The sequence below is a fragment of the Rhinatrema bivittatum genome, chromosome 12 (assembly GCF_901001135.1).
Source record: "Rhinatrema bivittatum chromosome 12, aRhiBiv1.1, whole genome shotgun sequence".
Lineage (NCBI taxonomy): Eukaryota > Metazoa > Chordata > Amphibia > Gymnophiona > Rhinatrematidae > Rhinatrema > Rhinatrema bivittatum.
The window spans coordinates 39,604,626-39,618,251 of NC_042626.1; the positions used below are offsets into that span (position 1 = coordinate 39,604,626).

At 43.6% G+C, this 13,626-nt stretch overlaps 1 protein-coding gene across 7 annotated transcripts in view; it reads left to right on the plus strand.

The window, feature by feature from the left end:
- Positions 1–13,626, plus strand: part of PRDM10 (PR/SET domain 10) — a 174,904-nt gene that overhangs the window by 74,051 nt on the left and 87,227 nt on the right. For all 7 annotated transcript variants that reach the window (XR_003852164.1, XR_003852165.1, XM_029572986.1 and 4 more), the window contains 2 exons: positions 3,842–3,914; positions 13,023–13,140. Coding sequence is in view for 5 of the 7 variants with exons in the window: in XM_029572986.1 (XP_029428846.1) it covers positions 3,842–3,914; positions 13,023–13,140 (191 nt within the window). In the remaining 2 variants the exon portion in view is untranslated. The remainder of the gene's footprint in view (positions 1–3,841; positions 3,915–13,022; positions 13,141–13,626) is intronic.

Sequence of the window (13,626 nt, forward strand, 5' to 3'; positions counted from 1 at the left end):
AACCCTCACCCGGACGGGTATCGGGAGCCCCGACTCCACCTTTAACGGTGGTCCCTCCGGCTATGCCTCTGCCTCCTTTTTCCCTTCCGGAGGTGGGGCTGCTTGCTCCAGGCCTCCGTGAAGAATTGGACCAGATAGTTCAGGAGGCCATCGATAAGGCGATGCACAAACTCCAAATTCCCCCGGCACCGAAATCGGTGCCGGTCGCGGAACCGACCATCGATCCCATTCCGGCAGCATTGGCACCGCTGCTCTCAAAGATGGAAGCGCTTATAGCCACTTTTCCACCGATGGATCCTGGGTCACCGATGGCTCTGGTGCGTTCCCCGCTTACTTTGTCATTGGGAGGAGAAACACCGTTCTGCATTCTGCCATTGGGAGTCCTGCCGATGCCTCAACCATTGATACTGATGCACCCATCGTCGCCACCGATCCATCCATCGATGCCTGCACCTGTGCCCTCGATGCCTGCACCGGTGCCCTCAATTTCTTCATCGGTGCCTCCAGTACTTCCCTTGATGCCTTCAGAGCCTAGACTGGGACCTTCAGGAATACCATTGTCCTGTCCTTCTCAGGTTCCTAGAGGGGCAGGTGCTGATCCCTATGACACCTGGACTGACGATTCTTCTCAAGACACCGATGACTTGCCATCGCCACCTTCTCCTACTGAAAGCAGGAAGCGTTCTCCTCCAGAGGACCTATCCTTCATAAATTTTGTGAAGGAAATGTCTGAATTGGTTCCCTTCCAATTGCAGACTGAACAAGATGACAGGCATCAAATGATGGAGCTGTTACAATTCCTGGATGCTCCCAAGGAAATAACCTCCATCCCTATTCACCAGTTTCTTTTGGATCTCCTCAAAAAGAACTGGGAACACCCTGGTTCTGTTGCTCCAGTCAACAGAAAAGCTGATACCACTTATTTGGTCCATCAGCCCCAGGATTCCAGAAACCTCAGCTGGATCACCAATCTGTGGTTGTCGAATCTGCCCAAAAGAGGGCAAAAAGATCAAAACCCCACTCTTCCTTTCCCCCAGGTAAGGAACAGAAATTCCTAGATGCCATTGGCCGGCGTGTCTTCCAGGGATCAATGCTCATCTTTCGGATCGCCTCGGCTGGGGAGCTCATGTCGCCAATTTGCAGACACAAGGAGCTTGGTCTCCAGAGGAAGCCAAACACCAAATCAATTTCCTGGAGCTGCGAGCAATCAGATATGCTCTCAGGGTGTTTCAGGATCGCCTTTCCAACCAGGTCATCCTGATTCAGACGGACAACCAGGTGGCCATGTGGTACATCAACAAACAGGGAGGGACGGGCTCCTACCTACTGTGTCAGGAAGCTGCACAGATATGGGCAGAGGCCCTCTCCCACTCGATGTACCTCAAGGCCACCTACTTGCCGGGAGTGGACAACGTGTTGGCAGACAAGCTGAGTCGCACCTTTCAACCGCACGAGTGGTCTCTCAACCCAACAGTAGCGGACTCAATATTCCAACGTTGGGGATATTCTCACATAGACCACTTTGCGTCACCTCAAAACCGCAAAGTAGAGAACTTTTGTTCTCTCACTCGCAGCCAGCACCTCACAGCCAAGAGACATGTTCTCCCTTTCATGGGCAACCGGTCTCCTATATGCATTCCCTCCACTTCCACTTCCCACTTCTCTCGAAGCTACGTCAGGACAAGGGATGCATGATCCTGATAGCACCTCACTGGCCTCACCAAGTGTGGTTTCCAATACCTCAGGAACTCTCCATTCGCAGGCACATTCCCTTGGGAAAGGACCTGCTTTTGATCACTCAGAACGACGGGTGCCTACGCCACCCCAATCTTCAAGCTTTGTCCCTGACGACCTGAATGTTGAAAGGTTAATTCTTCAGCCACTTATTTATTTATTTTATTTAGTACTTTTATATACCGACATTCATGATACAGATCATATCATATCGGTTTACAAGAAACAGGGGGATTTAACATTAACCATAACATTAATCAAAATGAAGAGGCAAAAAATTACAATAAAACAAGGGTAATGGAACTCGGAAGAAGAAGTAGTAGTAGATAGGAAACTCGGTAACTATAGTAGATCATTTACAATGTTTGAGATGGGGTGCATTGATTAGTTACAATGTCTGAGATGGTTTGAGTTAAATAGAATGCCTTAGTACATGATCTGAGGTATAGCTAATGTGGCATAGTTGATGTATGTCTGGGTTAGGGGAAGGCTTTAACCTTTCGGAGCCAGTTTCCCGTGTCCTCATTGCTTCATGAAAGCCTTCCACGAGAAAGTCTTATCTCTACAAATGGAACAGGTTTAAGACATGGTGTTCTTCTCAATCCCTTGATCCCTTTACCTGTTCCACCTTGAAGTTTCTAGACTATCTATGGCACTTGTCAGAGTCAGGTCTAAAAACTTCCTCCATCAGAATGCATGTCAGTGCGGTGGCTGCCTTCCATAAAGGTGTCGGGGACGTTCTTATTTCGGTACAACCCCTCGTGACACGTTTTCTGCAAGGCTTGCTTCACCTCAAGCCTCCACTGCATCCTCCAGCCCCTTCTTGGGACCTTAATCTGGTTTTAGGTCGGCTCATTAAACCACCATTCGAGCCTCTCCAATCCTGTGATCTTCGCTTTCTCACATGGAAAGTGATTTTTCTTCTGGCAATAACATCTGCTCGCAGAGTTAGTGAGTTACAGGCCCTAATTACCTATCAGCCTTACACTAAACTTCTGCAGGACCGGGCGGTACTCCGCACTCACCCTAAGTTCTTACCTAAGGTAGTATCGGAGTTTCACATTAATCAATCCATTATACTACCTACCTTCTTTCCCAGGCCCCACTTCAATCCAGGAGAACAGGCTCTGCATACCCTTGACTGCAAACGGGCTTGACGTACCTACACCCTTCCGCCTGCCCTTTAGGGTTCAGGATGCCCTCTACCAAATTCCACCCCAGTCCTTGTGCCCATTACACATCTTGGGTACATTTGGTGCATTTCTCGGACATCCTCAACTCGGTACTCACTCATATTTGAGGACTACCATCCTGCTTGTCCTGTGAGAAAGCAAATGTTGCTTACCTGTAACAGGTGTTCTCACAGGACAGCAGGATGTTAGTCCTCACGAAACCCGCCCGCCACCCCGCGGTGTTGGGTTCGTTACGTTTTCTTATTTTATTTTTCGGCACTTCCTGTAGCTTTAAACAAGACTGAAGGGGGAGCCCTGCTGGCTGCAGGTTTAATGCCATGCTGGGCATGCCCAGTAGGTGCCAGTCAAAGTTCTAGAAACTTTGACAAAAGTGATCTGTGATTGGGCTCCATCCTGTGATGTCACCCATATGTGAGGACTAACATCCTGCTTTCCTGTGAGAACACCTGTTACAGGTAAGCAACATTTGCTTTCTCTCAGTGCTGTCTTTTCTGGGTACATAGAAGTGTTTTTCCAATAATTTTAGTCAAAGATGTATTAAATTAGTCCAGTGAAAAAGTACCATCTACAGCCTGTTTGCTAACCCTTAATTCTATGATCCCGAATGTTTCCATGTTTTTTTTTTTGGCCTGTGAGACCTGCAAAGACATCAGATTGTTCAAATGGCACCTTGTCTCAAACATTTTCTCAAATCGCCATATGGGATTTAGAAGTGAAAATCCAAGGTATAGTGAATTACTTAACTTTCACTGGCTCTCAGTCTTTTTATAATGAATATGTATTATAGATGAACTGATGGAGAGAGGAGCAGGCAGTTCACAGATTTTGCTCAGATGCAGAAGTAGCACATTTAAAAAGGTGTCTGGTACATTCTGCTCACTCCAGCCTGTTTCTGAGCTGCGTCTCTGTTTCAGGTGTGGTACGCAGCCTCCTATGCAGAACACGTGAACCAGAAGATTCATGACATTTCAGAGGAGGAAAGGAGAGGTGCGTCTTATTGTTTTTCCCCATTTAAATGACAATTCAGGGCTGTTCATCTTGGTCCAAAGGTTTGGCTGCATAAAACACCATATGTGGCCCTCTGTTTGCATTTGTATCAAAACTGGCATCTATTTTTATTTTTATTTTTCTATAAACAGGCCTTGGGAGGTTTTTGTAAATCCTAAATGCCCTTTCAAATGGTATTGTTGTGGATATGTAACCAATGCTTTCATTGGGCAGTCCATAACTGAAGCATCCTCTGCAGTTCCCAGGATGTGAAGCAGCTTCCAAAACCCTCCTCCCATAACTTTAAAACCTGAAAAGTTGGCATGTTGATACTACTTTATTTTTAAAGAGCTACTAGCTGTACACAGTGCTATAGAGATAGTGGTATCTCTTATATTGTGATTCAATATTTGAAGTCCTTGATTATGAGCAGAGCACACTTGGTTGTTCTAATGTCCCTTATCTCCCAGCAGGATCCTTTGACATAGCTTCCTGCACTGTCCTGCATCCAGTGGCTCTGACTAGGAGGCAGACCGCAGTCCCTGAGCCTTTGTAGAATCTGCATCTGGGACTTCCTGTGGTGCTGGATGATGACATCATCATCTAGATAAAAGGAAGCTCAGTACATCTAGCTAGTACCTCAGCAACAGGTCCTTCTAGGATTCCTCTTCATAAATGTTGTTGCTCCTGGTCCCATCTCCAGTTCCTGCTTGTCTTCCTGCCTGCTTGCCTGCTTTGCCTCTGTACCTACCCTTGCGGTTGACCCAGCAAGCTCTGCTTCTGACTCCTTTTCTGTCCTGGTTCCTGCTTGCCCTGCCCTTCCTTTGCCATTGGACCGAATTCTTGTTGCTGATCCAGCCTGGCCTTCTGATGTTGCTTCACTTGCTGCCTGCTCTGACCTTAGCTTGCTTTTCATCTCTGTCTGAGCTCTGCCAGCCCCGACCTTAGTCTGCTTTATGCCACCTCCTGGACTCTGCCATCCTGACTATAGTCTGCAACAGATCAGCAGCCACCTGTTGGAGCGTAGTCTGTGTCTGCACAAACTGAGCTGCACCAATCTGATGGGGGTCCTTGGGCTTACCTTCCTGAAATGTGTCAGTTGTAGGCCTGCACTCATTGGATGTAATTTTCAAAGGAGTTATGTGCATAAAAGCAGCATATATTGTAGCAATTTTCAAAAGCTGATTTATGCATGTAAATCCTTTTGACAAGTCAGCCCTTTGGCGTGAATTTTCAAAGGAGTTGGGTGCATAAAAGTAGTAATTTTCAAAAGCCCATTTATGTGCATAAGTTCTTTTGAAAATTATCTCTTTTGTTAGTAAAACTAGTTGGAGAGAGAGAGAGGCACAAAAGAAAATTTGAAAACTCTTTTTCACTGATAGGGTTGTGAACACACTTCTCGTGAGGGTTATAGGAGCTGAACCAGTGATGGAATTCAAGCATGTTTGGGGCAGACACAAAATGGAACTTAATGACAAGGAAAAGGAGGAAGGAGGCCAGAGATTGAGTAGGATCCATGGTGGCCCAATAGGCAGGTACCGACAGTCATAGTGGATGGACCAAGTAGTCCTTTTTTACTGACATCTTCTTGGTTTCTAAGTGCAATTAGCAGTAGGCTTTTCATAAGTACATTTCCCATGGAGCTCTAAAAACAAAATTAAGCATAGAAAATTAATATTAAAGAACTGGCACAAATAGAGTTAAGCTGGATATCAGCTCAGGACACATCCAGGCAGCAGTTTTGATATGTCTTCAGTGTTTATTTCTCCATTGACAAGCAGGGCTGAATTAGCCATGACACGTGGGTGATACCATCTGACGGCACCGAACAGACCATGTCTCTAGCTCATTAGAAACATGTGCTGGAGTTCCTTCCCATGCACTGCCTTGTGACTCCTTCATTCTCCTTTTGATGTATATGTTCTCTTTCTTTTAAAATATTTTTGTTTTTTCCCTTGGAGCCTTGTTTATATCTTTTTCATTGCTCCCTAGGCAGCTTCTCAAACAGTAGGTATAGTGCTGAAAAAGAAAAAGAATGAAAAGAAGACAGAATCATTTTTATTTACTATTTCCATAGGTCTTGGATCCGTGACCACGAGATGCTTTCTTGCTTCAGATAAACTCAAATTGAGCAGGGGCTCCTCAAACAGATCTGCTGCAGTCTCAGAGTTTAACAAGATGTGGTGTCCAGTTCCATTGATGCAGGAAAATCTGGCACTGGTGCTGTCAACACAGGGAACATCTAGTGAGACCAATGCACTTGATACATCTGTACTATTAGTGTATTCTGCACCATTGGTGCACTCGATGCATCTGCACCTTTGATGTACTCAGTACAAAATCCTTGGGCTGTCAGTGCAGAAGTCATGGCCTCCCATTCCAGGGATCCCCCTCTACATCTGGAAATGCAGGATCCTATTTACGCCACAGAGCTTTTGGCAAACATAAATATTCTAGTTGAGAGCTCTTGCATAGAGCCCAGTACTGGAATCTCAAGATGATGACCCAATTTTAGTCTCGGAAGGCACACAGGTGTGCTGTGGCAGGAACATTGGTGACGTAGGTATATAGAAGTCTTTGTCACCTTTGGTGTGTCCAAGGTCATCCCTTTGCCCATGCCCATTCAAAGCCCCATCAGTGCTATCTGCCTGAGACACTGTCCAGGACTTACTCACTGGAAGGACCAGTGGCATCGCAAGATGACAACCCCGTTGTGCTCCAAGAAGGAGACAGATTTATTCTCAACAATGGGAGTCTCCTTCCATTTCTTCCAAGGCGAACAAGGTCCCCACCTCAAACACTGTCGTCTTTGGGGTCATGGTGTCCCATCCACATTATATTGTAAGGAAGCCTTTTTCCTTGATCTGTGGAATTCTCATCCCTGCCATTAGACCTCTCTTGCTAGAGGACTGGGTGGAGGAATGTGATTGGAATCATTTGGAGTAGGGTTGTGGTTTTTTTAATACTAGTAGTGAACACGATGCATCAAATTCTTCAGAGTCTGCATCGAGGCAATCCAGCCTTGTACCCTCCAAGAGGTGGTGCAGTAGATGTCAAAGCAGTGAAGAAGTACGTTCTTTTCTTCAAATGCATTGGTGGAGGAAGTCTTCCAAAGCTCTATGTTGAATATTCATATGGTGACCCATCAGCCTTATATATTCTAAAACTTGCAGGCTGACATCTTGTTCTCCTGTGATGTTCTGTTTGAGAGATTAAAGAATAATATGAAGCCCCAGTTTTTTGACGGGGATTGGAACATATCCTCGGATCACATCCATTTCTATCAGAATGTTTCAGCTTTCTTTGACAATGAGAGAAATGTTGCCAAGGGCTGTTGGGTCCTCAGAGTTGTGAATTGTGATTACCATTTACTCTTTTCCTTTCTTCCAGAGAAACGCCATTGTCTTCTTAAATTCAGGCCCATCTCGATTACCCCAACTGCGTCTTGAGGTGGAGTTGTTCCTTTGACAGCAGATTAGAGCCAGTTTCTCCTGAGGAGTGAAGCAAAAGGTTATATTCCCAATATTCTTGTCATCTCTAATTATTAAAGGGGATTGAGATCTATCCATGATATACAAAGGCTGATCAAGGGGTGGTTCAGGGAGAAGTGCAAGATGAATGCCCTCCATTCCACCTTGTCCTTTTTTCAAAGCACGGAACTAGATGTTCACTATGGATCTGATGGAGTTTTACCCTTTGGCCTATGTTTAACCAAAAGTCTTTATTGAATACTTAGATGTGGAGGTGGCACACTTACACCACTGGGAAATCTTCATCTTCCCATATGTAGACTGGATGATAATGGGGCCATCTCAAGGGGAGGGTCTGGGACTTCCTAAAGAAGACTTTCAACTCTCAATCCTTAAACTTATGGCTCCAGGACATGGATGGATTCGGCAGAAGAAGGTACATTCCTCCCATCAGAAAGGGTTTTCTGCCTTGAGCATTGGTCCAGATCTTGCTGCAGTTAGGCCAGACCACTGCTGGTTGATAATTCTTGTTTTGAGTCTCATGGCAGCAGCAGGGCATGTAGACCCTTTGTGCACCTGTCCAGCCAAACCTCTTGGAGCTGTGAGCCATTCTAGATTGCGTTGAGAATGTTCTCTCAACTCATTCAAGGAAAGAGACTTTTGATCCAAAACAAAAATCAGGTGGTAGTCTACGCAAACAAGTAAGAAGAACCAAGGTCCATGACTCTCTGCCAGGAATCTTAGTTGATTAGGAATGGGCTCTCAGTTAAGAGGCCTCCCTTCAGGGAATAGACCCTACCAGAGTCTCTAACTCATTAGTGGATCACTGTCACAGGGTCTTCCAACCTAACAGATGGTCCTGTCTTTGGGACCATCAACGTCAGACATTGCGTTGGAAAGCAATAGGGAAGTTGAAAACTATGGAGCATTCCATGTCTGTTCCTATTGCTTCCTAGATAAAGTGAGAGGCAGACCTGCGGTTAGTGGCAAGAAATTTCAAAAAGTACCCTAGGATTGGGAAAGAATTTTCCTCATTTATTTATTTCGAGGATTTTATATACTGAAGTATAGTGGGTTGCCTTCACACCGGTTTATATACCGGGTTTATATACTCTGGTTTATATAGTGGGTTGCCTTCACTCCGGTTTTATATACCGAAGTATAGCGGGTTGCCTTCACTCATCATCCCAGAATGACCCAATCAGGATGTGGTTTCTCCTATCTCATTCGGTTTTTGATTATTTCTCTGGGAGTCAAGTCCTTGATGCTAATACAGAGGCAAGATTGTTTATACTTCCTGAACCTTCCCTTATTAGGCCTAATGGCAAGGATATTGAACCCTTGGTAATCTCCTTTTTTTTGCTATCCAAAGAAGTCGAGGGCAGCATCATTTTGACTAGGAAGCTGTACATCTGACAGTTATATGGGCTTAAATGGAAGATATTTTCATCCTGGAACCTAGCTAGCTCTCTGGTTCTCTTCACCTGTTCTCCCAAGGATTTGCATCAATACTTATTCTCCCTTTCTCCTTTGAGCTGCAATGCTTCATCAATGTGAGTGCACCTTAGTGCCACTGCCATTGCCACTCTTCTAAGAAAAAGAAAAAAACAATCTTGTTTCATTCTTTGGTATTAAAATTTATGGAAGGTTGTGGCATGTAAAGCATCCAGTTTCGAAACCTCCCATGACATGGGCTCTCAGTGTTTTGCTGCTGAGTTTGTCTCTTGGCAGTCTCTTACCTACAAAGTGGTGTTCCTAGTTGCTATCTCTTTGGGTAGAAGCGTCAGTGACTGCAGTTCTTTCACAACAGAGTGGTGCACTGCACTACTGAATTTTTCCTAAGATGGTCTCTGTTTTTCACTGGAGGAGAGGAAACAAGACCTTTCATTCATTAGACTGTAAGAGGGCTTGAGGAAAACTCAACTCCATCATCAGTCTTCTCAATTATTTGTATCCTATGATCCCAACAATCTGGGAACAGCAGTTGCCAATCACTCCTTGCCTAACTGGCTAATAGACTGTATTGCACACTGCTATGCACTGATTACAGAGTCTGTTAAATGTCATTAAGTCAGAACCATGTTTTTTCAGTTTCTCTCCTAAGAGCTGTCTCCATTGCAGATATTTGGAAAGCTGCAGCTTGATTTCTGTACATACCTTTATGTCCCATTACAGTCTGGACAATCTGTCCAGAAGTGACAGTAAACTTGGACAAGTGGTTTTGCTCAGCTTATTCACCCAGTAGTCCACTCTCCAAGTTTTATTCAATAAGTACTCTGTGGTGCAACCCTCAGCTTGGGACTCCCATGCATCATGGCTATTTTGGCCCTGCTTATTGACAGAGAATGCAAGTTTGCTTACCATAAACAGGGTTCTCCCTAGATAGCAGGATGAAATAGCTATGTTTAATACCTGCCCACCTCCCTGGATAGTCAACTACCCTGCTAAAGCTAAAGTCTACAGTCGACCGAGGGGCTCATGAGACAGCACACGTGTGGGAACTTGCATGTGTACTCAGTAGTAAAACTGAACTAGGGAGATGGTGCCATTGGATGACAGCAACCATGTGTCAAGGCTAATTCATCCTGCAGACTATGTTGTACCCCATTTATGGTAACCCAAACTTGCTTTATTTAAGTTTCTGAAACACCTATCCAAAAATTCTCTAGGTGACATACAATGAGTCAATAAAATACAATACCAATAATGTACCATTCAAGGGAAAGAGAAAAAAAAGATAGAAAACCAGATACAAGGTTTTGGAACATATATATACACAAAGAATAAAACAGACCATATAAAAAAAATACTACTAATCCCTACCAGCAAGTATATCAAATACAATTCATCTTTACCCATCTCAAGGGAAAAAGAAAATTGAATAAAATAGGAGCTGCACATGAAAAAGCACAGATTCTCAATTTGAGCAAGTGATAGGATCCTCGTAAGATCTTCTCTGGCAAATCTTAAAATAATATCTGAGCCCCAAAGGAAGAGAGAGCCACTCATGGCCATGACTGACAGTGACCCAAACTCAGTTTGACTTGGTATAGCAGCTTTTTAAAATGCCCCCAGTTTCTGCACGTAAAACCCTGCTTGAAAGTCAATCCGGGGTCTTTGCGCATAAAAGTACATGATTTCACGTGGGCTTTTCTGCGCATAGCAAGTAGGTATTCCTGTGTTCAGAGCTGGAACAAGGAAAGGATTTATGCGTATGCTTTTCATTTTTGAAAGTATGTATTTTAAATCCACATGCACAAAGTTATGCCTGTTGAGAGCAGGTGTAACTTTAACGTGAATGCCGTCCTGGGTTCCACACAGACCCGCAGATTTTCAAAGTGGTTTTATATGTATAAATGTGCCTTCAAAATTCAGGGTAAAATCTGTGGGTACAAAGCCCAATGAAGCCTGTTTTAAAAATACCCTCTTGAGGCTGTTTTTATTTTAGGGCTTGATTTTCAAAGCGATTTGTGTGCATAAAACCTATTTTATGAGTGTAAGTAGCAGTCTGAAAATCAGGATTTTGCGCATACTTCTCACCTAGGAAGAGGCATACCTGAGGGCGGAGTCGGGACGGGGAAAGCATTTATGCACATATGTTCGATTTTCAAAAATATTTATTTGTTTGTTTTTATATACCGACATTCATTGGGATACATAACATCGGTTTACATTATAACTCGTGGAATAATATGACTAAGATGTCTTATTATTATTACATTGTAACAGGGAAACTTAGGGAACAGTTTGGAGCTTAAGTCTGAGAAAAGAATATACATTGTGGCATTGTAACATAAATGTACATGCAGAAAATTACACCTGCTCAGGAACAGGTGTAACCTGTGCATATTTGTTCAAATTTACTGGGATAAGCCATGAATTTGTGCTGTTATTAAATTACTCTCCCTAAGATCTGCATTGGGTAAAAACAACTTAAAGGAATGGAGCATACCTAGCTAAAATAATACAGGGAAGTAACTGTTTTTTTTTTGTTTTGTTTTTTTTTGCTTTTCAACATAAATGAACATTAAAGATGCTTTTATTTGCTCCTGTGTTATCTTATTTAATTATTTGACTTATATTCCACTTTTCAGGCACTTCAAAGCAGATTACATTCAGGTACTTGTAGGTTTTACCCTGTCCTCAGAGAGCTCACAATATAAGGGCCAGATTCATTAAGACTTTTCTCCCATTTTGTATCTATGGGAAAAACCTTTAGTGAATCAGGTATTAAGAAGCCGATACAGTAAGGTTGCACGGAAAACGGGTGCTCAGTGTTGAGTGCCCATTTTCCTAATGCGCGCCCAGCCACCTCTCCTGGGTGCGCAATACAGTATTTAAATGAGGGGTCATGCTAAAAAAGGAGGCGCTAGGGACAATAGCATGCCCCTAGCGCCTCCTTAGTAGCAGAAGCCCAGGAGAGGTGGCTGTCTGTTTTCCAAACCCGCTGACAGCCACCTCTTCTGGGCTTCCGCTGCTAACCTGCGCACAACCATGGGTTAGGAAAATGTACGCTCCGTAAAATTGAGTGTCCTTTTTCCTAACCTGACCGCCGGCACACTTTTTTTTTTTTTTTTTAACCTTTAGGTTCCTCCGATTTAATTTTGCCATGATGTTAAACCGGAGGATGTACAGAAAAGCAGTATTTTCTGCTTTTTTGTACACTTTTTTGGGCTGCTCAGAAATTAGGCGTTAATTTTTGAGTGTAAAATGTGTGGATCAGGTGCAATTTTTTTTTCTGTATCTGGGACGATTAGCTAATAGCCTTCTCAACAAGCATTTGCATGTGATGATCGCTATTAATTTTAGGGGGGGGGGATTGTTGGACTCGCGTTTTGGATGCGCTAAACCCCTTATTGTATAATTGGTAGTTGATATGCGTCCAAAACGTGCGTCCAACTGCGGGTTAAACAGTGCGCTCAGCTGAGTGTGCTTTACTGTATCGGCCTGTAACGTTCTACCTTAGGGTAATGGAGAATGAAATGACTTGCCCAAGGTCATGAGGAACAGCAGTGGGATTTGAAACCTAGCTTCCCTGGTTCACTTTTCTAACCATTAGGCTACTTCTTTTTTCTTTCATCTACTAGTCCTACTTGTGTTCAGGAGCCACAACCCAACACTTCTGGGCAGCCACCTCATAAACTTCTTCTAGTACCCTTCATCCTCTACATTTCACAGCAGGACGATGACTAATTTAGCTAATAGTTGGCCATGATGGGGTGATAAGGTGAAGTCTTTTCAGCAGCTATGAGTCTTTGTCCCCCTTTTCTCTTGCCTCATTGTCAATGAATAGACCCAGATGTCCTAAAACCAGCCTGTGTTTGAGGAAGCAGAATGCAGCTCATTCCAGACCTGCTAGAAAGCAATTAGACTTTTAATTATTTCTGCATAAGGTTAACAGGAGCAAATCAAGTAAATGATCAAGCTGTTAAATCAAATGATAGCTCATTGAATGCTATACACCCTGCTCAATATTTTGCACAGACAAATTACAAAATCAGTATGTTGAAATGGAGCAAAAAACAACTGAGTGTTATAGAAAAAATCATGGGACTTTTGAGAATGTGTGTAGTCAGTCTGGAAGTGCAAGCATCCAGGAAACGCAGGAGCTAATTCTTCTTTTCTGTGTCTCTGGCAGCTCTTCGAGAGCAAGAAAAGAACTGGCCCTGTTATGAATGCAATCGGCGTTTCATGAGCTCTGAGCAGCTCCAGCAGCACCTCAATTTGCATGATGAAAAACTGGACATCTTTAGCAGGTATTCCCCAATTGCCAGAATTTATTTATGTATTTAAAATGTTTTATTTTGCAAAGTCCACTCTGTGTTCTAAGCTGATTACATTTGAACATACACAATAATCACAGAAAACATCAACACTTAATAATAAATATAATTAAATGTCTTACCAGACCAAGTGGTGCAGTTCCAGGTGCAGTTCCAGGAAGGGATCTTCCTTCAGGACTGTCATGTATTAGTAATGACTGGGAAATTGTGTGCAATGAATATTTGTACCTTGCAGAGAAGTATCCAGCTGTACAGGGAGAGAGGGGAAGGAGGTCTGCCCTTGACATCCAAATCATGCTGTCACAAACACAGTAGGGAACTGGTAATGAGCAGTGGCAAGCTTGTGGGATGCAAGCTTAGCTCTTACAGTGCTACAACAGATACACTGACAAGATCTCCTGTAGTTACAAGAGATGTCTTTCATAATTAGGACACCAGAGCTACTCAGAGATCTTTAGG